Genomic DNA, 27,966 nt, shown 5'->3' on the forward strand with positions numbered 1-27,966 from the left:
GGATAGACCCAGAGAGTATTATGCTAAGCGAAATAAGGCAGACAGAGAAAGATAAGTATCACATGATCTCACTCATACGTGGAATCTAATGAACAAAATAAACTGATGAACAAAATAGATCCAGAGACATAGAAGCATGGGAAAGGCTGATGAATTTCTGAAGTAAGGTGGGGGTGGGTGGGTGGGCAGAGATTAACCAGGAAACTTACATGCATAAGACTACAGACAATAGTGTGATGAAGGGCTGGGAGGGGCGGTGTGGGATGTAGGAGGTCAATGAGAAAAAAATAAAATAAAAACCAAAGGGGACATATGTAATACTTCAACAATAAAGATAAATTTTTTTTAAAAGAGAGAAAAGGAGAAAGTGGTAGAATGTCAAACCCCAAAAACCTTTTTGTTCAAAACATAAACTCAGAGTAGCACCAGAAGACCTTGAGGGAAAACAAAACAAAGCAAAAGCCCAGAGACCTTGATTACTAAGTCTGATTGGGTTTTACAAACATGTTGCCAAGGTAAGCAGAACTGATATACACTTAAGCATTTTCTTCCCAATAGGTCTGTTTACCAATCCACCCCTAAATTCCAAGCTTTCCCCAGTCACCCTACTATGACCGAGAAACCAAATACATTTTAGAACAGAAAAAAAAAATAGATTAACTAAACCACAAGAACATTCCTGACATACCTCTTTGGACCCTATATTTTCACAGATGGCCTAATTTTTAAAATACCTTGTACAGGGAGATTAAAAAAGAACGGAACAGGTTAAAAATATCTATCGAAAGCGTATACTCAAAACCAATGTGCAAAAGAATCACCGGAGTCACTTCCAGAATCTTCCAATGGCTCGGTATGCCCCTCTCACATTACTTGGCACCAGATTTGGTGCATGCTGTGTTTTTCTATGTAATCCAGTCACTGAGAAATAAAAAGTTCAGACTGATTGCTTTGAAAGTATTTGTATATTATATATATAAAGCATAGATGAACCCAGGTGCCACCAGTTCATGATAAAGCTGTCCTTGGGATCTATCCACTCAATTCTGGCCTTTTAGCAGCTATGTTTCTTTTTAATAGACCCACAAGAGACTCATCTTAGACAGAATTTTTCTTTTTATCATCACGTCATGTAGTAATTTGGTATGATTTTAAATAAACTCTATTTCTAATCCAGATTCCTAATGAACTCAGACATAGTATTGTCCAATGAATTTGCATTCCAATATACCATATAAAATTTTATTTGTCTCCTCCTCCCACCTTCCTGCCTCATTATTCCCCATGGTCTTACACAGATTTGTGTTTTAAATGACCAGTGGTGATACGAAAGCCAATGAGAGCTGATACCATTACTTTATCAGAGCCCGCTGCTGGCTAGGATATAAGCATCACTCACATAAGCTATCACTTAACTCCCAAGAAGGGCTAGCTCCCAAAATAAACAAACAAAACCCACTGCTTTCTCTGAGTAGTTTGCAGGGCATTAGTGAACATATTTTTTAAGACTGGGAATTCTTTAGAAAGTTGGCCCTTAGAAACCCAAGGTCTCCGTTGCTCCACTGAAAAACTAACCGGGTATCTTAGCTGAAGGAGAAAATGCACATGCCTTCCTGCTCTCAGTGCCTGAAATAAGCAAACTAAACAACTGCCCACATTTCTGAATCCCTGCACAGGGGTAGCCCCACACTATTGCCGTGCTAGAACTTCAGCATACATAAGACCACAGGGCCAACCACATTCATCACGCTTCTCTGGAGTTGGAGCTCAAGAGCTTCTTTTGGCCTCTGACCAAAACACCCAGTAAATCCTTTTGTTCAGAAACATCTGCTGACCAGAGAAGGAAAGCACACAATCACAAACAGGGCAACGCCCCGCAAGCGCTGTACCTTATTCTGCTCACACATGTACTGTATCCTCAGGGTGTCCATGGCTTTGATCATGGCTTGCATGGCGGTGAATATGTTTTGGTAAACCAGCTTCGTGAATCCCTTTCTGTCTTCATCGCTGTAACCAGACCCATGGATAATTCTCATTTGCTTGATAAAGGTGCTTTTGCCACTTTCACCAGTTCCTAATAGACAAAACAAGTGAGAAACCCAGTCAGCAGTCTTCAAAAGAAAGATACGACGTCCTGGCCGTGTTGGTCCATATCATGATTAATGGGCTGACGGGGATGAACTTGGAAATGGCTTGTTGAATGTTGATGTAGGGTAGTACCATCCTAAATCCTGGGCAGAGCAGTCTTTACCCTGTGCTTTAGAAGGCTTTAAATCAATCGATGAATCAATTCATTCATCAAGTAGTCTCAGTCTCTCTCTCTCTCTCTCTCTACTCTCTCTCACACACACACACACACACACACACACACACACATGCGCGCGCACACACGAATTTATTAAGAACACATAAGTATCTGTGTCACTTGGAATAATCCTAAACATCAGCTCTCGTGATTAACACTATTTAGGCCCCAGGGAATTGCTCCCCTATATCCCTTCCCCTAAGTCCTCAGAGCTGTTCTAAATGAGATGGTTCCAGCAGCAGGTGGGGCATGAAGGGAGAGGGGCGGAGACGAGGGTCTCTCTGCAATGACGGCTGGGACCGGGACCATGGGGACCAATAAAGTCAAGCTGAGGATCTGAGTTGAGTTTCCTCACTGGTTCTAAACAAAAACTCAACACCTGGACCTTGAGTATAATCATTTATTCTGTTACAAGTGAAAGAAAAAGGACAGGATATGACTTTTAGAATGAAAAGTATTGGTGGCTGGAGGATTAGGTGACTTAGCTTTTACAGCCCACCTAATTATGCATTAGAATGTATGGTTTGGGTCGGTAGCACGGGTCCGCTCTACTCTGTTTCTTGTCTTTTTATGAGGACTTTCTCCTCCACTCCCCCACAAATCAACATGCTGGTGAGGGCTCCTCCAGAGAGGCAGGCTATGTGAGCCCGAAACCTGGGAGCAGCTTTTGATTGGTGACCCCTGCTGTCAGCTTACTAAGGGCCTCTTAATGAGAGAATGGGGGAGGGAAGGGTGCGGGTAGAGAGGACCACAGCCCAGAAGGACTTTTGCTGTTAAACACAGATGAGGAAAAGAATATAATTACAATTTTGTTTCTAGATTCTGTTCCAAATATAAATAAGGCTAATGGCTCTTCTCCATTTACTTTTTGCTTCATGGCTTTTGTATTTGCAGCGGAAAAGAACAACAATGGTTGTAAGTACTTGTACGCTTTCATGAAAAGCCTGCTCCATTTGACATTCTTGCTTAGCATCATCCTACCGCACTGTCCTCTTTAACAAAATCAGCAAGTTCGTCCTGGCTGGTCCAATGTGCTTCTCAAGTAAGACTGAGGTGCTCTCCTGAGTCTCTCCCTGTAAAGCTCTGCCGGGATCCTCTGGACCCCCAGCCCCTTAAACTGATTTCCTATCCCAGAGTAGAGGCTCAATAAGCGATTAAGCTGCACACACAGCTTGCTACTCTGTGTGGTTGGCATATACCCATAGAGTGTGGCTATTTTAGGTAAAGCTCGCCTCCACCAGCTTCCTGCTCTCTGTGGGTGACGGGTGTGCACTTTGGCCTGGCAGGTCTGGGGTGGCCTAGAAGACACTTGGCTCTTGGCATCAGTGTTTCCCCAAACTCTGTCATCTGTGTACCTACCTTGTGCTGTTTACCATATTCATATACCACCTGTGTGGTAATTCAATATTTTTGGATTTTTTATTTAAATAAGCTTGTTATAAAAGGAAACATGTATGTCACAAATGAAAAACCAGTTATCATCTGCCATGATTAATCAAATTAAATATATTATCAGTAAGTAAATAAGACTTCAGTGAAATTCCAACTAAAAACATCTTGTCTAGCACCAGTGATCTAGATATCATAGTTTGGAAAACAGTACACATGAATTAGTGTCCTCTTTACCCTTCTACATCCCATCCTTAAAGGAACTTCCCCCGGAGGCTACTTGAATCTACCTATGACCTCACCCAGAAAAAACTGAGGGTTGGAACTCATGTCATTGTAAAAGGGCCAACAAAATGGCTTCACACTACAATTCTAAACTCGCTCTGAGGTTTGAGAAAGCAATATGACAGCTTAATTTTAAATACACAGAAAGGCTCATGAAGGAAGAAAAAAAAAAAGCTGCTTTTTTTTTTTTTTAGGAGCCAGGAGGGAACAGAGGCCAAAGCAAAATAAATCCCTTCCAAGTGATAGCCCAAGGACATCTACACAGAAAGCCAATTGTTCTCAAGTTTACCTATAATCCTCAGCAAAGCCCGCCTCGCTGAGGGCCAAGGCCAACAGCTGAGAAGGCTTCTTAGATGGGCAGAGCCATCTTCAGTGGCGGGGGATGTGTTCTAAACCATCTGCGAGACGTCATTGTTTTCTAGCTCAGTGTTAGAACACTGAGCAGAACAAAATGTAAATCAGAATAAAAATAAGAACACAATTCTGCATATTGGTCACATGGCCTAAATGATCTGTGAGACCAGTGGGCTTAGAAGAGATCTGGATACACTGAGGTGGCCCACAAGCCAGGATCCTATTTCTCTTGTTCCCTGGAATCATTGGAGCCTGAAATAGCACATAGTAGAAACCTAATACATATTCGTGAATGGATATTTGTTGACTAAGATGACTAGAATGATTACTGTTGTGGAAAGCAATAGGATGAGTGGGCCTTCCTGGCTCAGGGGAGGCCCAGCATTGATTGGATAAATCTGAGTATGCAAAGCTACCTCATCCAGAAGCAGGCACCCTGCCACCTGCCCTTTCTGATGACACTTAGGACCCAGTGCCAGCCACCTGGGGAGGCAGGCTCTGGTTCCATATCAGGGTTTCCTGGTAGTGGAGATAGATGAGTTAATTCCTTTTGAAATCTTTAAGCTGGAGGGCTGAGAGGGATTTTGCTCAGCTCCCTCTAACTTCTAGCTGATGCTGGGCAGCAGCCACCCCACACAGTGAGAGCTTCTGCACTGTGAGTGCTGTAGTCTCGGAACTTGTTATTCTAAATATACTGATTTACAAGAGAATCTGGCCAACATTGGAGAAAATTCCAAGTGATTCACTGCTGCTATGGTCAGAATGTCTGTGTTCCCCGCACCCCCAAATTCAACCTAATGAATTGAAAACCTAATACCCAAAGTGATGGTACTAAGGGCCTTTGGGTGGTGATTAGGTCATAAGGGTGGAACCCTCACGAATGGGATTAGTGCCCTTATAGAAGGGAACCCAGAGTGCTCCCTTGTCCCTTCTATCGTGTGACGATACAAGGAAAAGTCTGCAATGTGGAAGGGAGTGCTTATCACAACCCAACCTTGATGGCACCTGACCTCCAACTTCCAGCTTCCAGAATGTGAGAAGCAATTTTCTGCTGTTTATGTCTCGCTGTCTGGAGGTTGGAAGTTGGAAGTCAGGTGCCATCAAGGTTGGGTTCTGATGAATAACCAGTCTGTGGTGTTTTGTTATTCCAGCTGGATGGGTGAGATACCTACATAAGTGCAATCCAATGGAGGGAGGGATACTCAATAAAAATGCAGATTCTAGGCTCCTCCTCAGTTCAAGCCTGACTGGCCCTTGCAGGAGCCGGGGAATATATAAATGTAACCAGCACTCCAGAGTTTGTTTGTTTGTTGATTTTCAATTTTTTTTAATTTTTTTTTAGAGAGAGAGGAAGGGACAGGGAGGGAGGGAGGAATATCGATGAGAGAAACATCAATCAACTGCCTCCTGCATGACCCCTACTGGGAATTGAGCCTATAACTCGGGCATGTGCCCTGACTGGGAATTGAACTGGCAACCTCTCGGTGTATGGGACTCTGCTCACCCAACTGAGCCACACCAGCCAGGGCACTCTAGGGGTTTTGATGCACCCAGTTCACGGACTGGTTAGGAAGCCTCAGTTCAAGCCTGACTGGCCCTTGCAGGAGCCGGGGAATATATAAATGTAACCAGCACTCCAGAGTTTGTTTGTTTGTTGATTTTCAATTTTTTTTATTTTTTTTTTAGAGAGAGAGGAAGGGACAGGGAGGGAGGGAGGAATATCAATGAGAGAAACATCAATCAACTGCCTCCTGCATGACCCCTACTGGGAATTGAGCCTATAACTCGGGCATGTGCCCTGACTGGGAATTGAACTGGCAACCTCTCGGTGTATGGGACTCTGCTCACCCAACTGAGCCACACCAGCCAGGGCACTCTAGGGGTTTTGATGCACCCAGTTCACGGACTGGTTAGGAAGCACTTCTCCAGGGTTCTTGTGGGGCACCTCTGCTAATATAATTTACCTGGGACTGGAATGCTCAAGGTTTTATACTTTCAGTTTAGCTGATGGGTTTTTATACCAAGTTGCAATTTCATTTCTGCATGAATAAACATCCCCATGTGAGCTCCGTTTTCAATTTCCAGAGGAAAAACATTTCTAAATCTCCATAATGATTTACTTATTCCAGCCAGCCCTGCTTCTGCCCAGCCCCTGTGTCACATCACAACCATATCACCTTCCCCAGCTTCTGTGCTTGCAAACAGAGGAGGTGCTATTTTTCACCATAAAAGAAGTAGCAATGTCCTAGGCCAGTGGTCGGCAAACTCATTAGTCAAAAGAGCCAAATAGCAACAGTACAACGATTGAAATTTCTTTTGAGAGCCAAATTTTTTAAACTTAAACTTCTTCTAACACCACTTCTTCAAAATAGACTCACCCAGGCCGTGGTATTTTGTGGAAGAGCCACACTCAAGGGGCCAAAGAGCCGCATGTGACTCGAGAGCCGCAGTTTGCCGACCACAGTCCTAGGCAACTCAGAACTGTAAACAACTGAAGACAGGATTGACGGCAGCTCTCTCAACAAAAGCGGTGACTACAAAGCTTTTGAAACGAGAGAAAGCTGAAAAATTAAGTGATAAGGCTCAAAAGACAGTATGAGATTTTTTTAAAAAGTAACCATAAAATAATGGAGCAAAATTCAAAAGATGCTGTCTTATATTTGACAATCTATTTGTTTCATTGATCTGCACAATCATCTTAATTGACTAACCAACAATAGCAGCAATTCCAAGTATTTCCCTCCACTTTCTGTCATCTTTAGACCTTATGCTGATCAAGAAATTATTTTCAAGTCCAAAGTTAATTTCTGATATCAGGCAAAGCCCAAAGGTCATGTTAATTTTTTCTCACAAAGAATTTTTTAAATATCTATTTTTTATTTATTTCAGAGAGGAAGGGAGAGAAACATTAATAATGGGAGAGAATCATTGATTAGCTGCCTTCTGCCAGTCCCCTACTGGGTATTGAATCCACGGCCCAACCTGGGTATGTGCCCTGACCAGGAATTGAACCGTGACCTTCTGGTTCATAGGTCAACACTCAACCATTGAGCAACACTGGCCGGCACAAAGAATTTTTGAATAACTGTTTTTCCATTTGGAAGTACACAAAATAATGTACTTCTCATATTTGCCATAAGTGTATTTAAAAATTCAAATGCAAGACAAGGCTAATTTTTACTCTAAATTAATTTGAGCTATTACCTATACAATCAAATATTCTGTAACTTGCTATAAATGTGATACTTTTTAAAAACCCAATACAAATATTTAGCTGAGTACTAACTGCTTTACATCAGGAAGCAGTTGTAATTGACTGATATGCAACTCTTCTATATACTCACATCATCCAGAGATCTTTGTTATTTGCCAAACATTACAACTGAGTCTTCTATAAAGAATTATACAAGTTTGCTCATTCTACATCAATAGCTCATCTGTATAAGAGTCTAGAAAAGTAGCAAAATATATAGAATCTTAAGACTCAAGTATTTCTTAGTGACAAAACTTTATTTTGGAAAAAGCTTTGAACATCAATTACTTTTCCTTTAAAATGAATAAGCTGCACAAAGGATAGGAGGAAACTATTTCAATAAGCTCTATGGCTTATGGCTAAAACATTAGTGATTCCTTCAGAAGTACAACTCATTTGTACAACACATCTTACATGTAAGGAAGGTCATGAGATCACTTTCTGCTCTCTGACTCTGACTTATACTTGTTTTACTTTCCGAAAAGACAAATAGTAAGCATTTTCATAAATGGTTTCAGAATCTTCCACAGTTTACTACTCCTAAAAATGAGTATTTCACCCATTCTTATAGAAGTGTGAACCAGGAAGTCAAAACACCAGGGCACTACTAGTAAGACTTTGGCCTCTCAAACTTTAAAAGAATATGAGGAGTAATATAGCCTAGAATGGTTAACACAAGAATGAGTCTACAGTCAGAACTTTTTCTTATTCTAGTTATGATTGTCCAACAGTTTGATTTTGTTCATGTTGAAAAGAAAGAGGATAAACACTAGTAAACAAATAAAAATGTCTTAAGGGAAAAGAAGCTCTAAAAAGAGGTAATAGACTTAAAATCCTTAAGCCTCAATAAGTGCAGGCAAGGAGAAGAGGTACCATTTGACACACTGAAGCATTTTGCTGAAACACCAGCAAGTACCCGGCCCACTCTTCTCTCCATCCTCTCCTTTCCCCAAAGATAAATCGAAAGGAAAATAGATGTTAAACAAAAGTACCATACTTTCCGGCGTATAAGACGACTGGGTGTATAAGATTTTCCTGGGTTAAAAAGTCGTTTTATACGCCGGAAAATACGGTATATTGGACTATATTGATGTGATTAGATATAATGGATTAGATATGTTGGACTACTGTATTTTCCGGCGTATAAAACGACTTTTTAACCCAGGAAAATCTTATACGCCCTGTCGTCTTATACGCCAGAAAATACGGTAGCTACTAGTGCAATTAAATGTAGGCTCAGGTTAAGAATGAAAGCATGGGGATTCCAAACTATAGGAAGCATAAAAATACATGCACTGTCATCCACCCACTCTGGATAGTTAAAAAATTATTCTCCTGAAGTCCTTCTCATGATTCTAACAGAATACGAAGTGAGTTTTACTTATATGTAAGTAGACATACAAAGAGGTATATGTTGTTTTTCAGCCCACCATTGTAACCAAAATATGTGACTTTACCCTTGAAAAGTCCAGTTTAAGTAACAGCAAGATATTGGCAAGGTTACATCAACCACTTAACATTCAAGCCATGTGATCTTTGCTTTCCTTCCTCTACCTCAGTAGGCCTGCTGGTCAACTCATCACACAGCTCCATCATCGCTTTTTTCACGAATCCTCCTGAATTCCCAGGTAGAAGACTCATTCTCTTCTCCCTGTTACTACTAGATTTTTACATACCATTATTATTACACTAGAGGCCCGATGCACGAAATCAGTGCAAGAGTAGGCCTTCGCAGCCACGGCTGCCTCGATCCCTCCCTCCCAGCCATGGCAACTGTCTGGATCCCAGGGCTGCAGCCCCAGCTTCGTCCTGGAAGGACGTCCAGAGGGACATCCAGTCTAATTAGCATATTAAGCTTTTATTATTATAGATTTTGTCATGATGTCTATATGTCTTCTCACTAGTCTGTGATTTCCCTTAGATCAGGAACTCTCTTCTCTACCTTGAACCCCAGCACCTTGGGCAACACCTGTCACAGAGCAGGTGCTCAATAAATGTCTGAATATTGGAAGAATTTCCTGATACTACTTTCCTTAGCACTCCCCATCTAATCACCACCATATCAACTGGAATCTTTCCTACTATATCAATTCAGGGGGAGCCTGTTCCAAAGTAAATGAATTATATTCTCCTCTCAACCCCAAAATCAACAAACAAGTTTGTGCCTACTCAACCCTTGAGTTTTCATCAAATGGTCTTCATTATGGCTTCATCCACTGAAAGAAATCTCTTTTCTGTTGTACAACTGTGAATCACTGAGTTCACAATCCAATGCAGGATGTGCTTGGTCATTCCAATCATTATTTACTGAGCATATAGCGAGTGCCTATGTTGGGCACTGGTTCTGGGGCACACATCTTCACCCATGTGGGGAAGCGCAACTCCCTGGTTTCCTTTCCTCCAGGCCAAGATCCCTTTGAACGTCAGTATCCCCAGAACCATGAGCTCCAGAATGACTAAGATCCAAGGCTTTGGGTAAGAATTTTTCAATGTGTCTCTTACAGATATTGAAAAGAGTTCTTTAAATATATACTATATTTAATTTCTAAGAAATGATCTAGTGATTGATGACTAATAATAATGTCCAGCCCTATTCAAGTTCTCTCTGCTCTCTCTCTCTCTCTCTCTCTCTCTCTCTCTCTCTCTCTGTTTGTGGCTGGACTCCTCTCTGCAGGGTAGATTAAATGACTAGTCTGACCATATCCTCCAGTTGCCAAGGACCAGCCCCTACTTTATACCTGTTGTCTTCAGATAACTAATAGTATCTTTTTTTTTTTTATTCTCAAAAGTGTTCTGCTTTGGCTGATAAAGTATATTGTCACCCTCAGTATAACAGCCTAATTGGGGTTGGTAGAGACTTTACAGCCTCCTCTGGCCTTACAACTCTAATTTACCACTTAAACATACAGCCCAAGATAAGAAAACCCATAACCTCAAACTTAACAAGAAACCCAGCTTTTCAGTAAGACAATTATGGGAGTTGCTAACATGTTTCTTATATTTGGAGGATGTACTTTTGACCTCACTATAAAACCATCTGAAAACAGAAACCGACTAGCTGCTTTGTTGCTGGCAGTGGGAAAAATGCATTCAAAAGAGGTCATTCAACTAAAAGAAATCTGTGTATGAGATAGCTATTATCGCTATTAATTATATCTCCAGTGACCTACTTATAGGGGGGAAAAAACTTTCACCAAAGCCAATTTGATGTCTCTTCTAAGGCTGTAATTAAACATATATAAGAAATTCTGTTGTTTTAAGAAAAAAAAATACAAATAAGCTCTCTCTTTTGATGTAATAAGGTACGTCGACTGTAACTGAAAAATAAAAAGGTTTGTCCTAGCCGGTTTGGCTCCGTGGACAGAAGGATTCCGGGTTCAATTCCGGTCAAGGACACAAGGGTTGTGGGCTTGATCCTCAGTAGGGGGCATGCAGGAGGCAGCCGATCAATGATTCTTTCTCATCATTGATGTTTCTCTCTCTCTCTCCCCCCCCCTTCCTCTCTGAAATCAATAAAAGTATATTTATTTTTTTACAAAATATTTTTATTTTTTAAGTGACTTTTTTAGGAGTGAATGTGGGTGAGCAATTAAGTTTCTACATCAGCATGGCCACGGCAGTTTAATTTAATCAGCAACAGCCCCAGAAAGTTGGGCTCAGGGACCCCATTCCCATTTTATTTGGCCAGGATATTGTTCGGCATTTTTATTTTTAATTGGAATTTGCCAATTTGCTGATTCCACACAAATCCTCCCAATTCTCCCCCTAGTCCCCATTGTCTTATACCAGGTCCGGTCACACACTTGTGGTACCTGCTGGCAACATGGCTTTGCCAGCCCTGAACTCCATGATTTCTAGAACCCCAGGGCCCTGAAACGGGCCCTCCCCCACCAGCTAGGACCTTCACTTCACTCCATTTCACCCCAAATTCCCTTACCTGACAATTCTGAGCCAACCATTTCCCCTTATTAGTCAGTTATCTTGTAATTATCCTCAGTTCAGCTTTAGTCTCCCCCACGACTACATTAAAAATAGCCTTGAAAAAAAAATAGCTTTGTATTTTCCATCCTCCCACAGTACCCAGTCTAACAATCTGCACAGAACAAACATTCAAATGTGTGCGGGCTAAAAACAAAAGGGCCAGTGAGACAACATCCTGTGATTATTGCCATTTTCCAGGGCTGGACACAGTGCCACCCCATTCTGGCTTGCTCATCTTTCTCCACTCCAATGGGGCAGTGACGCCACAGGGCCACGGGAGTGTGACCACTTGCAGTGCTTGTCCTCTCCGAGCTTTAAGACCATGCTCCAGGTACCTGAGACCCTCGAATTTCACTGCCCAATGGCCCCACGCTGGGCCCTTCCCCAATCCATGCTCTTAAGGGCGAACATCCCATCGGTGTGCACATCCCGAGGCCCGAAGGGCACCCAAGACACAGATGTTTGCGAGGGGTATGGACAGAGCATGGATGTGTTGGCCTGAGTGCATGTAAAGCCCTTTGCATTGTGGGTGGGAGGTGGTGGTGACAAGGGGACACCAGCCAGGGGCTTCTGTCTGTATTCCTGCCAGTGCCCTTGGCTTTGTTAATTAAGTGCCTCTCTGGCTCAATATGCACTCAGAATTAAAGAGATCAATCTCAGTAACAAAATGTTCTTATTTCTCACTTTGACCCAGGACATGTCTTCCTAGCTTTGGTATATTTTGGTATAGATCTACCCAGTAGAGAAACATCTGACTTTTAGTTATTTGCTGAAAGGATGACAGACTAAAACAGAGAGGACCTGTTTTCACCCATGGTTTTTAAGAACTGGAGAAAACTTCAAAAGCACAGAAGAATGTACACGTTATTGGCCACATATGCAAAGATCCTTCTGAGATAGCCAGTGTTTCTGGACCCAGGACAATTGGGAGTGATGTCATGTGATCACATTCAATCCATATCCACCCTGAAGTACCATCATCACAGTGCACATCTAGGTTCCAAACACATGCGTTATCATAAAATGCATTTACTGGTAAGTTAGGCACTACAGTGTGGAATCAATTTGACACTACTACTTAAAATGCATTTAAAATATTTTCAAAGTAGCCATTAAATCACACTTTGTATATTCTCTTATAATCCAACTATTATCTACACTTTGAAAGCCAAACAAACGCTAATGGGTGATGGAAACGAGATGGCTTTGGCAGGGTTTTGCCGAAGTCTGACAGTCCACAGGAGAAACAAGATTGGTTATGGTCTACAGTGTGCTGATATAATGGTCACTTCCATATTCACTCTCATACACTGGAAATTTAGTTACATTAGGTCTCAGGATCAGATTTGATATTTTCTCTTTCTGATTATGATAGTGTGGGTCTAATTCCTGCTTTACATCCTGCAGGAAGTGAAAACTCAGTTCTGATTTTCCTGATGAAAGCAGTAAATCTTTCCATGCAGTCTGCTTAGTCCTCTCCTGCCCACCCCAACACATGTGGATGAATTTTATTCCATTATAGACTTAGGGGGGAAAGTCAACCTCTTTGGCAGATGAGCTAAGAATTTTCATTATACTTTATGCAGAACTTAATGTGCCTGCAAATCAACCAGAACCCAAATCAGGAATCCTTGGCTAATGCTCTTTGACACAGTTTGATGTACCTTCTCTAGCTGTTCTTTCCCTCCTCGTTCTATTTCACATTCTGAATCTCCTCGAATTCCTGAAGGATTCAATTTCCACCCGTCTACTGTTATATTTACAATTAAAACCCTGTCCTGCAGATAAGCAGGGTCTTTAACTTTCCTCATGTGGACTGTGATATCTGGCCCTCTGTCCACCCAGCCTGGCCCCTTCCTCCATGCAGTACATGTGTAGACAGAAGACTAGTCAGGAGACTAGAACAACTGGGAATCTCATCATAGACACACACACACACACACACACACACACACACACACACACACACACACACACACACTCACACTTTCAAGTGGCCCTAAATCACCAGGCCATCAGATACTGAAGCTCCTTCCAGACTGAAGCTGAAGCCCTCTTTCGTGGACACTCCCCTGCTCCTAAAATCTGGTCTATTCCAGCCCCATGGGAGAGATTACAGTGAAAGTGGAGGAAAAGGACTAGTCTCCTGGATCTGAACAGCATCTTTGGGAAAACAAGAAACAATAAGAAAATGGGGTTATGGTGTGTGCTCTTTGTTTTTCTTAAAAAGCAATCCTTTTCGTTGTCTTGGCTTATCTGGTAGAAAATAGCTGCAGCGATTTGGGAGTGACAGTCTTTGCAATAAAGCCTTAATATAAACAATGCCACACAAGCAGTCAGTTATTTCCAAAACATTCTAAAATAAAATAGAAAGAACCTATAATATCCAGATTCTGGGAGATTATTTCTTTACATGTTTGTTTTGGGGGACTTATTCTGGTGGGGAATTAGTAGTGAAAAATGAAGGCCATGTGTCAGCTTTGAGAGATTGAGAGATGAGCAAATCTCCCATTTCCCTAGTGATGATGTGGCCTGCAGGAAAAGCAGGTCCCAAGAAGAGAGGCCTAGCAAAATCCCAAACTAGCTTTATGAAAGCTAACAATTCTCATTCATCATTCATAGGAGCCGCATAAATATTTATCATTAATGAAATGGTGCAATCTCAATTATTAGTCCTGCTCTTTGTTTCTCTTCCTCCAAACCAATTTTGGATACAGCAAGATCACTTAACTTTGTGCTTCTAAGACAATGCAAGAGACAGAGACAGGAAGAGAGTAAGGCAAGAATTATTTACTGAGAAACTGTGTGCCAGCAACCACACCTTCCACTTTCATCAATGGCATCTCAATAAACAGTGCTGGGACTAGATTTTTAACTGTATAGAAGAAAAAAAAAAAAGCAAACCTGTATGGCAGATCAAAATTAATCCTAGATGAGTTAAAGATTTACATGCAAAAAAAATTGAAATGATCAATATACTTCAAGAAAGTAAAAGTGAACATTTGTCTAATATTGCATTGGGAAAATTAAGATTATTTTACTATAACAAGATGTAAACTACACCATTAAAAACATGAAAAAACAAAGATCTAGCTTGGTTTAAAAAAAACCATTGTAACAAAAAATTTATATTTTTCATTTAGAGAGCTATTGCAAATAGATTTTTAAAAGATCAATAGAAGAGAAAACTCATAAAGTACAAAAATCCATTTCACACAAAAAAATACAAGTTGGCATAGGGAAAATATTTGGCCTCACTATAATGAAAAATTACAAATTAAAATGATGAGATATTGTATTTTTTTCCATGAGAGGAGCAAAACTGACAAATTCCAGTGTTAGAAAACAGAGAACCATTCCAATTTATTCCTGCCGTACCTGTGCACAGCAGTAGGAAGGATAATATGACAGTTTGTATCAACATCATTCAAAATGTGATTATGTCATCCAGAAATTCCAATTCTAGGATATGTAACCTAAAGAAATGGTTGGATTTCAGGTGGCTGAAGATGTATGTAATGGGATAGTGATCACAGTATTACACACAAGAGCAAAAAAATAAGTAATATTAAATGCACCGTAAAATCAATTACTTATGTTGACTTTATACATAAAAATATTATATGGCCAAGGAAATTGATGCAGATGAGTACTAACTGACATGGGATGATGTTTCTAGTTACAGTACATGAGAAAGTCATGCATATAACCCAGCTTGCCAGGAGGGAGTATATTAAATATTAAGAAGACTCCCTGTGCTCAAATTCTAGGTCTACCACTCATTTGATGTCTACCCTTGAACCTCAATGGCCTCCTCTGGAAAATGGGAATGATTATAGTATAAGCACTTAGACCAGTGCTTAGCCCATAGTAAACACGCAATAAGTGTTAGTGTTACTTTTATGTTAAAGTGATCTGGATTGTTTTTATGCCTGCATATGCATACACATAGGCATACACACACAGACACACACACACACACACACACACACCCATACACACACTTTTAAGTTATAGTCACAAATGTTAATAATAGTAATCACTGGGTAGTAGGGATAGAGTGTTTACTTTTATTAATTATACATAAATAAGTAAACCAAATTTTATGCCCTTTTGGTTATGAGGATATCATGTCTATTAGTTGTCAAAGTTTAAAACTAAGAGTTTTTGCTAAAATGTTTTAAAACTTTAGTATGAGTTTTACTGTCACAAAGAGCAGAGATACAGTCTGTCCTACTTTCTCCCAGTTCTCAGTGTCAGGGCTTCATATCCTGTGGGCTATTCTAATACTAAAGCTATCCATTTCATGTGAATTCTAAAATGACAATAACTATTAATACTTTACTGACAAAAATTCAGGTCCCCAAGATAATTGTGTCAAAACATTCTCCAACGAGACTTTTGGCTGCAAGGTCTACGTTTATATAAAATGAAGAACTGAGCTGCGTTATTTTCCCTTCTAAATCTTCAGAAAACTATAAGCATCCTGCTCTAAATTCTCAGACATGGAGCTTATTACCCTGTGCTGGAAGCCACACTGGGATCTCATTTACACGTTGGCAATTAAAGATACAATCTTATGCTTGAATTACATGTTTTTGTGGCTGACTTTTTTAAAAAATGGAAATGTGAAAGTGATACTTTTTATCCACCCAACTAGTAAAAATTAAAGTCAGATAATAATGAAATGTTGGTGAATGTGTGAAGTTGAAATGTTCATGCATTGCTGTTGGGAACAATAAATTAGTACAGATGCTTTGGCAAGACTTTAGCATTAGTTTTTAGAATAAAAATATGCATATTCAGCTGAAACTGGTTTGGCTCAGTGGATAGTGCATCGGCCTGCGGACTGAAGGGTCCCGGGTTCGATTCCGGTCGGGGGCATGGGCCTTGGTTGCAGGCGCATCCCCAGTAGGGGGTGTTCAGGAGGCAGCTGATCGATGTTTCTCTCTTGTCAATGTTTCTAACTCTCTGTCCCTCTCCCTTCCTCTCTGTAAAAAATCAATAAGATATAAAAAAAATATGCATATTCTAGGTTAGTATTATGTGACACTATGGCATCACTATTTAATTTTCTTAGGCGGGATCATTGCACTGTGGTTATATAACAGAATTACCTTATTATTAGGAGATCAATGATGGAATATTTAAGACCAAGGTCTAAAACTTTAAAAGATTTAGTTTAAAAAAAACTAAATGCACATATATGTATGTAGGTGTGTGTATATATACATATGTGTGTGTGTGTGTGTGTGTGTGCGTGTGTGTGTGTGTCTGTGTGTCTGTCTGTCTATCTTCCTATCTGTCTATAGAGGGCGAGAATGCTATAGATTGAATATTTATGCATGCCCCTCCCCAATTCATATATTGAAACCTAATCTCCAAGGTAATTAGTATTAGGAGGTGGAGCCTTTGGAAGGTGCTTAGGTCATGAGGGCAAAATGTAGGTTATGAGTAGTGGCCTCATAGAGACCCCAGTGAGCTTGATTCCCCCCTCAGCCACGTGAGGACACAACGAGAAGACAGCTGTCTATGAACCAGGAAGCAGGCCCTTACCAGGCACAAAACCTTCTGGCACCTTGATCTTGGACTTTCTAGCCTCCAGAACAGTGAGGAACAAATTTGTTGTTCATAAGCCACCCAGTCTATGGTATTCTGTTATAGCAGCCCAGTCAGACAGAGAGAGGGGGAAAGGCGGGAAAAGGGGGAGCAGAGAGGGAATATGGTGGAATGTACCGTACTTTCTGGCATATAAGATGACTTTTTAACCCAGGAAAATCTTCTCAAAAGTTGGGGGTCTTATACGCCGGAAAATACGGTAGGTTAGAAAAAATCTCTGACAATGTATATCAGATTGCTTAAAACCCAAATACCATATTTTCTGGCGTATAAGACCCCCGACTTTTGAGATTTTCCTGGGTTAAAAAGTCGTCTTATATGCCGGAAAATACGGTAATAATTGGATAATTTAGGTAAATGGAATGCAGATGATTACTGTATGCTCTTTCAACTGTTCTACAGGCTTCAGAATTTCAAAACAAAGAGTTGGAAAAAAATGTGTCACCCCTTCATGTGCACAAGACGACACGTACCACTGCACTAGCATCTGTAACTGGAAAGAACTGAAAATTGCCCAAAAGACCAAACAAATGTATAATTGGTGGACAAAAATATTGAAAAGGCATGTACTGAATCTGAGTATAGGTACACAGATGGATCTTATAAAGCAGTGCCAAATGAAAGGTAAATAAATAAAAGCAGGCTGCCAAATGAGTCTTCCATCCTATTTATTTAAACGTCCTTTTTTAAGCCCACACAAAATGTGTTGTTTCATAGTTGCATAGCTATGAAAGCATTGAAAGGAGAATGGACTGAAAGAAATCATGGTAGATACATGAAGTGGATGCTAATGGATGAGGTGGGGGGATCATGAGGGACATGATGAAGCTTACAGATAATACAGGAGGGGCAAAAGTAGATTTACACTTGTTCGTGTGGAAAATAATACAATAATTAAATAACTAATAATACAAGAATAAACTCTGTTTTGTGTACTCACAGCTGTAAACCTACTTTTGCTCCACCTTGTATGATGGAAGCAATAATTTTGAGCAACACATGTGGGACAGGTTTTTGTTTTTTTTTGTTTTGTTTTTTTCACTTAATAGATCAAATGCTTTAGAAAGGAGTAAAATGGATTCATCATAAAAGTGAATCATCCCGGGCCACCACCAAGGCGTCACATTGCATCTCCATTTGTGTGCTAACCAATCTTCTTCGCAGCCCAGGCCAGTCACAACTGTGTGCTCTGAGTTCTCCCCCTTCTTTCTCCTCACCAAGCCCAGGCTCCCCATATCAGAAGCTGGCTTGAAAATTGCCTTGTAAGTGACTAATAAGCCACACACACATTCCAGGGGTCCTTTTTCATTACGGTCATGAAGCAGGCTCTTCAAGACAATGACCCTCTTGCAGCCCTTCGTTCTGATGTGGGCCATGCCAACGTAGATGTAAATAGAAGTAAACCAGTAGGGTGGGGGTGCCCTCCACAGCAGCCCACCCTGTGCCCAAGGGCAAGGCCGCAATACATGAACACATTGAACAAGTGAAGGATAAAAAAGTGAATGAGAAAAAAAGGAGCAGGGAGAAAGAAAAGGATGAGAGAGAGAAAAACAGAAAGCCAAAGAAGCATCAGGCTCAGTGGGACCATGATGAGCCAGCAGAGCCGGCCGCAGCTCCCAGATTTATTGCACCCACAAGCAATTCCGGCCACTGGGAAGGTCACCAGAACACGGTGCAAATCAACAAAACCAGTCAAGTCAGGGAAGACCACCCTGCTCTTTCCAGTGTTTTATGTTCTAGGGCAACTGCAGACATTGTGCTGGGCACTCTCGCTCCACAATTACCCAAACAATACTTCATTAGGAAAAAAATATTGGTTAGTGGGGAATGTGAATGGTCCACATTAGGGACATTTTTTGGCAGGGGCTGAAACCATCTTTAAAAAAAAAACAAAACACAAAAATATGATGGGAAAACAAGAGTGGCCCTAGATAAATGATACAAAGGAGTATGCTAGATTTAAAAGGGGAGGAGCTAGGGGTACAGTGGTTAATAGACGATGCTTTCACGGGAGAAAATAGCACCATAGAAGGGAAAGTTACCTTTAGCTTTCATCACTAAACTAGACAATCCCTAATCAAGAAAGAGGCAAAAAAAAAAAAAAAAAAAAAAAAAAAAAACTTCCTTCAAAAAACCAGGTTATCATTTGCATATTTTTACATTAGCAATGTATAATATTTTTAAGAGGGAAATCAGCAGGGACCTTAGGAATTATCTTACCCAACCCCCTCATTTTGCCAATGAGCTTGGAAAGCTGTCTTCCTTAAGGCCTCACTGCAATTTAGAACCACAACCCAGGTCTCCAGATCCAAGTCATATTTTCAGCGTGGTACCACTTCATTCTTTCCTTCACAATTCCCCAAGCTCTGAAATCTGCCTCACTTGCCCAGTCTCTGAGGTGTTTGTTAGGAAACTAATGTTTTAAAATTATTCTTAAGAAAGTGAGGATATTTGAACATAGATTGGATGTTCTATAATATGGAAGTGTTATTAACACTCTTAGGTGTGAGGTAGGGGGTGGGGCATAGAAGGGAGCCACCAAGTTAGAGTAAGGGATTTATTAGGAAGCAGACAGTGACATGGAAAAGGGAAGGTGAAACCTGATGGGCTGTGGAAGAGCGAGTGGCCTGATGGTTAAAACGGGGCTGCCAGTGTGGCAAAAGTCCCATGTGCGGGAGAGCACGCATTAGCTATCAATTCTGCTGGAAAATTTACAATAAAAAATGCAATGCTTGTTTCATGCCTGACCCAACCTATATAGTCAACCACTCTTGATACTATAACCTAAGTTTTTCTGAAATGTAACATCAAATAAATGTTTATAATTTTTGTTTTATTTTTTAAGTGAAATCCCAATTAAACCATTCCCACCCTCCAGTACATTTACTCTGAAATATTGGGCCCTCGTGGAAGTGGACTCACTTCGAGTAGCCTTTTTCCTGAATTGATCATCTTCAGATCATGGGGCCTCTTACAGATCTTAATGAATTTATTCCAGCCCCAGATAGAGTTAGACCCCAATAACAGACTTCTAGGCATCTGGAAGCAAACATGGGTGCCTGCTAGCAGATGTCCAACAATTTCAGAATCTGATTGAAAGCAATCTGGCATTTGGCTTGTTCACATAAATGCAGTAACTCAGTGGCAAGGGATTAAAGTATCAAACCTGTCACCATCTACTATTGCCTAGCAAATATAAACCCAAGGACTAAAGCCAGTAAGGAAGAGATTCATGGAGCTAGGAAATGCCATCATCTCAGCAATGGAGGCTAATGGAGATCCCTTGTTCTCTTCGGAGCTCACATTGTATATTATCATTAGGAGAGAGATAGATACTGAATTCATTTCTTTAGGATGTTGAGTGTTTCCATGGTGACAGGAATGTATGCCTTTAAACTCCAGGACAAATGAATGGAGTATTCAGTAAACCAGGCAATTTCTGGGTATTTTCAAAGCCTAGGAAAAGACAGATAATGGCTGAAATCCTTGCCAACATTGATTTGTCTCATTTCTAAGCCAGACAAGGCCAATGACTGAGAAATGTAAGAGAACCGCATCCCAGACCAATATTGATTCAAGTGTAAAATATACCTGATTCTCAGAGGGGCTTATCTTGTCAAATGGAATTATGCTGGCTTCACCCAGGATGGCACTAACATTGTAACTGTCAAGCATTCATGCAGAACACAGCAATAGGATAACCTGTTTTTAAAGACATTTTTCCTATTGGTCCATTGAAGCAGTGCTTTCTAAATACTAAGGATGGTTAATCTCATGTTTTCAAATGGTGATGATGAGCTCATGATCTAAGTGAATAGTTTTTAAAGTCTATAATCTTTTCTTTTGTGAGCTACCTATGAGACAATTTTCTATGGAGTGCAACTTTGGCTATTGCCACCATATATGTTCATTTGTTAGAGAGTTTACCTGGAATTCCTTTAAAGAAAGACCAGGACTACTTTTATTGACTCTCTGGACCAAACCTGACATGAAGTTGTATGACTATGGATTAGGAAGACTCTTGTCAGACACTGTAATTTTCACTTACGAGCTCACTTTTTAAAGCACTTATTATTATACAAGTTTTACATGAATACATTTACCCTTATTTAAAAAGTTAGAATATTACAATAAAATTCTGCCTCAGCCAACTCTACTGTCACTCACAACCCCGGTCTTCTCTTAATGACAGGTGCTCTTCCAGACATTTTTCTATTTACTTACATACATATGTGTTTTCATTGATCTATCAGTAAAAATCATTAAATAAATCCAGCCTGGAAAAGCTCAAAAGGCCTCAAAATATAAGAACTAGCCTGAGTTCTTATAATCAATAACAGGAGTGGCAATATAACTCTTAAGTCTTAGAGTTTTAAGTGATATTTGGAGGTTTAATCTCTCCCATCCTTTTAAAAGCTATCTTCTTTGACCTCAAAACATAATTCACTTGGAGTTCTGGCATTGTTAATTTTTAACTAACTAGACTAATTCATTAGTATCTCTCCCTGTTTTTCAACTGTGGCAATATTTGAATACTGGGAGATTGAGCTGCGAGTTTCAAATATTGTGCTAATTTTTTAAAAAGATACAATTGCTTGTGTTTATCTTACACCCAGGCACTATCTGTTTTCCCAGCAAAGGCTGCCCTTGGCATGACCTTCATGTGTAGTAACTGCTAATACAAGTCGTGTGCCAGGGCCGGTGTTTGTTCTAAACACACTATATATTTATTAGTTGGAGAGGATCCTGCCAATAAATCAACCAGTAAAAATACATTGCAGATCTAAATCGGTTATGCAAACCCAGAGGTAAAATGTATATGAAATGCATTGCTACCATATTTGCATTTTACCTTGTCTTTTTTTAGGAAGCAAGATTATTTACCTTCTCCAATTTTCATGTTTACAAAAATGCAAATTGTAGCAAACATGGCTCGTGTTCTCACTTTTTTACATGACAAGTCAAATGGAAGGTGCTCTACTGCCAGAAAGCTTTTTAAGAAAATTGTGACTCTTATAAGCTTCCTCTAATGTGAACCCCAATTAAGAACTAACTTGAACTTTCTTCCTGCAGTGATTTTGAATCATGAATTCATTCTACGTATAAGAGCCCGTGAAACAAGAAGAATGACAGTAACAATTACAATTCTTTGTGACTGATTGCCACACACACACACACACACACACACACACACACACACACACACACACACGGGTTTTAAAAATATGTTTTGTGGGGCAGTTTCCAGAGTGAAAGTATTCAAATCATGGACAACAAGAACTGTGATGACCTTCACCATGTCTTGCTCTAAGTAATATTTATTGAGTTTCATATTTTGACCCTGGAAGGTTCTAGATAATAAAAGAGAGAAGGGGGGCAGAGAAGAGAAAGATGAGAAAGAAAAGGGAGAGGCTGAGCTGTAAACTCCTGATGAAAGAGATTTGTCTTTCCTGTTTATCCCTCTATCCACAGCTCCTAGCCCGCGTCCTGGGGCATCTAGCCTAATTCAGATACTTGTTTAAAGAATGTGAGAAGGCCCTACCCGGTTTGGCTCAGTGGATAGAGCGTGGACCTGTGGACTGCACGGTCCCAGGTTTGATTCCAGTCAAGGGCACATGCTGGGGTTGTGGGCTCGATCCCCAGTAGGGGGTGTGCAGGAGGCAGCTGATCAATGATTGTCTCTCATCATTGATGTTTCTCTCTCCCCCTCTCTCTTCCTCTCTGAAATAAATAAAAATATACTTTAAAAGAATAAAGAGTGCGAGATGGAGAAAAACAGTTACCAGGTAAGAAAGCATACAGGCTAGACCCATATTTGATTCAGAGGCAAAGCTGAGCGTGCTGGCTGGGCTGGTGGGAGGTGGGCAGAATCTCTCTAAACAGTCCCTGAGGAAGAAGCACCAGCTGTGCCTTCCTGGGGTGTGTGAAGCAGGGCAGGGATAGTAAAGCCTCTCCGAATCGGTCCTGTTCTGCACCCACCCATCCTTTGCCACAGGCTGCAGAGCAAACACAGCTGCCCAGCAAACCCACTTTGGCTGGCCTAGTGGAGGTGGCAAAGATGCCACTGAAGCATCAATTTGTAAAAGAAATGTCGTATTACTTCTGAGATCAGCAAGGGCCTCTCTGCTACTTAATAGTTTCAGATGAAACTCCAAACGAGTTCCCTGACGTCCAGGCAGAAAGAACCTTCTCTTTAGCCGAGCCTTGACAAGAAACCCAAGTCCCACAGGCCTCCCCTCTCAATGCTGTGAAAGGGCTCTCCTGCCCCAGATGCGTTCTAAATTGAAGGCTCAACCTAATGTATCTCTTTTGCCTCTTTTTTTAAAAAATGAGGTAGAAAAATCATGTTTTTTTTCCCTGCAGAAGGTAGCTTGGCCTGACGCTTGCTATTAACATCTTCTGAAACATGCTCAGGAATGTTCTTTCCTTGAGTCTTGCCTCGAGGAGGTAACTAACAAGAGAGGCCAAGAGGACCATGGTCCTGAACTAAGACGGCACAACTCAGAAAGGTGAGACATGTTAGCAGATACAGCCTGGAAGGAAGGTGCTGGTGCTTTAGCAACTCCTCCCCAGTGCTGGAGGGGCCAGGGCTGTCCTGCCCAACAGGTTTCCTGAGCACCTACTACATGTCAGGTCTTGTGAAATGGCTGTGAACAAGACGGACAGGGTCCCAGTTGTTTCCCAAGAGCTCAGAGAATGGGGAGGGCGAGGTAACTGCACAGGACGTCACTTCAGGGTATAGAAGCTGGGGGTCAGTCTACGGAGGGTTTAAGGCGGGAGGAATAAAGGGCCAAGGCTACCTCTGGACTTGGTTTTCCCTCCTGGGTCACTGGATTTGAAGGTCTTTGTCTGGCTCTAAAAGAAGCCAGACTGAAAGAAGAGACAACTTGTAGAGGAAAATATGTGGTTTTCTTCACATCAATCACATGGGGAAAATACCCATAAATTCTAGGACAGAATTTTATACTGATGAGCTTCTGTTTTGTTGCTGTTGTCGTCTGTTTGGGGGAAGTTGTTTCCCTTTCTTTAAGGTAGACAAATAAATACAGATGCCTTGAATTCTAAACCAAATTCTTAACAGCCTTGTTGAGATATAATTTATGTACTGCAAAGCTTACCCATTTAATGTGCACAGTTTAAGAGTTTTTGGTGCTTTTGCTGAGTTGTGCAAACATCACCACAATCTCATTTTAGAACACTTTTGTCATTCTCAAAAGAAACCTTGTACCCATTAGTAGTTATCGCCCATCCGCACCAATCCAGCCCAGCCAACCACTAATCTATTTTCTGTCTCTAGAGATTTGCCTATTCTGGACATTTCATGTAATATGTGGTCTTTTATGATTGGCTGCTTTCACTTAGCATAAGGCTTTTTAAAGTTCATCCAGGCTGTAGCATGTATTAGTACTTTATTCCTTTTTATTGTCAAGTAATATTCTAATGTGTGGATACACCACGCTTTATCATCCATCAGAAACTTGCATTATTTCCACTTTTGGACTATTACGAATAATATTGCTATAAACATTCATGTACAAGTTTTATGTGGACATAAGTATGTATTTAGACTGGGAAATACTATAACAAAATCCAGACAACTCTCACCTCTTTTCCCTTTTGTTTTGGATCAGTCCCACCTTTTGGCATTTCTCTCTTTCCACCTCTCTTTCTTTTATATAATAAAAACACATATATATTTTAGTTCCACAGAATATGTAATGAGACACTAATTCCAAATTCACCCCAAAAGATATCTTAGAAAAAGCAGCTTTGTTTCAATGGGCAATAAACTAATGGAAATTAACTGGCCACAAATGAAAAATCAAATTAGTTTGAATTGGTCAATGTAATAGAGTCTATCAAAGAAATGAAATATGTTTAAGTAATAATTGGTCTAAAAGGCATCCCATTCCTTGAAGATTTTGCAAAAACCTGCTGTCAGTGTGTCTCCTGCACATTTTGAAATGAGGTTAGGCCAGATCCAATTAGAAAGGTGAATACGGGGATATTTCTAAATGCTTTGGGGTCATAATTTAATGAGCTGTAGCAATAATTTGCTAAATATTCCATTAGTGACTTCATGGAGATAATATTGCAGGTAGACAAGCACAGGTCTGTAGAACTAAGCAATTAGGAATTGCAGATATAAGCCATGAATAATAACCTCACAACACAGGCAGCGCTAAATAAATATTCAGTGATGTTATTTCAGATAAAATTAGATTATAATTTACTTTAATACCCTTGAAAATTACTTTTTTCAAATGTTGAAAATTTCCAGAGAATAATCTGAGTTGAATTTTTCTGCATAAAGGATGTTGGGTTTGCAGGAGAGGGGAGCATTAATAGTGAATATCTAGGTTTTAGCTTCCACTGGGATATAATCAGCCTATGCTCAAGGGACTGACTATGGAGAGACTGGGTTCATTTCTCAGGTTCTTTGATAGTGAAGAAGGAATGAGAAGAGGCAAGGCATGAGGAGTAAAATGAGGAAGATCTTTCATCAAACCCTCTAGGAGACTAGGATGCTTGACATAAGGGTCAAGGAACTTTCACAGTTCAGTCAGTCAGTGGCAAAAAAAAACACAACTAGATTTCTTGTACCATTTAGATACCACCATTGTTTGTTTGTTGTGTTTTAACATATCTGCTTCTCTGTGGTTATTAGGTCCAAGGCTCGGGTAAATTTTGAGGTTGGTGTGCTACTAGCTCCACCTCAGGATAGAAGGGAACCAGGGGGAATACAGCACACCATCAGCTTAGCGAAGGGAGACTCTACAGGCCACACAGAGGAGCAAGTTGTCACTGCATGTAAACAAGGGCATGGCGTTAAAATCAGTCTCAGCAACAAAAGGATCAAGCTGGTCCTTAAGGGCACTTCAGGTATGAAGAAAAAGGCAAATAATGACTTTCAATGCCTTTCTTAATGAACTAAATAAGTTATTTGATAATTTCAGGGGAAACAAAGGGTTTTTCCCTCTGGCTACTACAAATCTGAAAAGATGGTTATATATACACATTAGTAGAACAGTTATTAATAGAAGAATGAAACATTTATATAATATGGAGTCCATATATTATATATACTGTCTCTCCTCTTAGTTGGAATAGGTAGGAACATGATTATATATATTTTCTTTCATTTTAAAATGGGTGGTAACATACGGATTGAAATCAGCTGACACTCTCAGTAATATTCATTAATCTTTGAGAGTCTTGTGATATATAATTAGCAATAGCTATCACATTGAACAAGCTCTAATATATAATCTCAGTAGTTTGTTCATTTATACTCAATCTCATGCAGGCAGGCTGCCCTCCTCCATGATGAAGCTATGCTATCAACATGTGGCCCATCCAACCTTTGAGGCAGCAAAGGAAGAGAAAAAAAGGTGAACACCTGAGCGCTTACCTGCATTGTCCCGGAAGGGACTCTCTGTTTAGACTACCTGGCTTGAGTATAACTGTAAGGGTGGAGTGAAAACTTGAAGGGCATGCAATATATATGGTGAACACTAACTGATGTCTGCCACATAATCCCAACTTATTAAAGAAGAGTGATCAGCCAGAGATATGTGGGTAAAGTAAATTAGATTGCTAATGAAATGTTTAACTTCCCTAGAGGACAGTTTGAAATCTCCAATGTTAGCTGGGAGACAAAAGGTAATGTTCGTGGAGGAGTTGGTAGAAGGTATGATGTCATACTTCCTGTGAGCAAAAGGTAGCTGTTGGGGTCCCATTTGATTTCAAATAGGGCCAGAACCCAAGTTTCTCAACTTCAAATCCAATTACTACATAAAACATTGCTTCCTTCTAGAATGTAGGGCACCTATTGCAATATCAAAGTTGCCTAACCTTTCCACATGAAAAAATTAACTCCAGGTCTTAGAGTACTGTTGAGCAATCCTTGTAAATTACATCACCTGAGATATTTTTAAAACTCGTGATGCCTATGCCCCTTCTTAGGCCAACTGAGTTACAATGACTAGGGAAAAACCCAGTTAATGATTTTATTTTTAAACTACTTGGGTTATTCTAAGAGACAATTAAGTTTGATAACCTCTATTTTAGAAGAAACTCACCTCATCTAGAAATTTCCACTTTCTATTGGTTTTAAGACTGGGAAGCTTTAAGAAGTATTCATGCTTGGGATTAACCCCAAATATTCTAGTTAAACTGGTTAAGGTGGTGGGGGCTGGACTTTGGGAGTTTAAAATTCTTCAGGTGAATTTAATATTTAGTGAATTTTGCAGGAACTGCCATTTATGGCACCACAGCCATCGCTAACCCCCCTTGTCAGACCAGAGGTGGCATGGCAAAAATTGGGGAAGGGGGGGGAAGCAGCACCAAGTGGTGCTATCCGTGGTGCTGAAATGCCATTGCAGTGAATTTTCTGTTGGTAGGGCGGTGAACATTTATTATTAAGATGATAGAAAATAAAATCTTCAACTGTTGCATATTTTAAAATTGAGAGATAAAACCTTTGCTAAGCACTGAACTACTGTCCTGTGGGTTTTCAGTTCTATATATGGCTTGTTAAGGGATAGGGATTGAGGGGTATAGTAAGTGATGGATGGGGATGAGAGACAGATGTTGAAGGAAAGAATGCTTTGCTGTTTGTCCAGAGACCAAGGCACAGATTAAGATAATTATGACCGGTGCTCCTTTATTTTTTTTTTTATTTTTTTTTTTTTTTTAAATTTCTTTATTGATTAAGGTGTCACATATTTGTCCTCATCCCCCCATTCCCATCCCACCCCTCTCCCCACGCATGCCCCAA

At 40.4% G+C, this 27,966-nt stretch overlaps 1 protein-coding gene across 1 annotated transcript in view; it reads right to left on the minus strand.

The window, feature by feature from the left end:
* Positions 1–27,966, minus strand: part of GNA14 (G protein subunit alpha 14) — a 147,092-nt gene that overhangs the window by 62,083 nt on the left and 57,043 nt on the right. The window contains exon 2 of the mRNA XM_008142060.3: positions 1,890–2,074. Within this exon, the coding sequence (XP_008140282.2) occupies positions 1,890–2,074 (185 nt within the window). The remainder of the gene's footprint in view (positions 1–1,889; positions 2,075–27,966) is intronic.

The sequence above is a fragment of the Eptesicus fuscus genome, chromosome 15 (genome assembly GCF_027574615.1).
Source record: "Eptesicus fuscus isolate TK198812 chromosome 15, DD_ASM_mEF_20220401, whole genome shotgun sequence".
Taxonomy (NCBI): domain Eukaryota; kingdom Metazoa; phylum Chordata; class Mammalia; order Chiroptera; family Vespertilionidae; genus Eptesicus; species Eptesicus fuscus.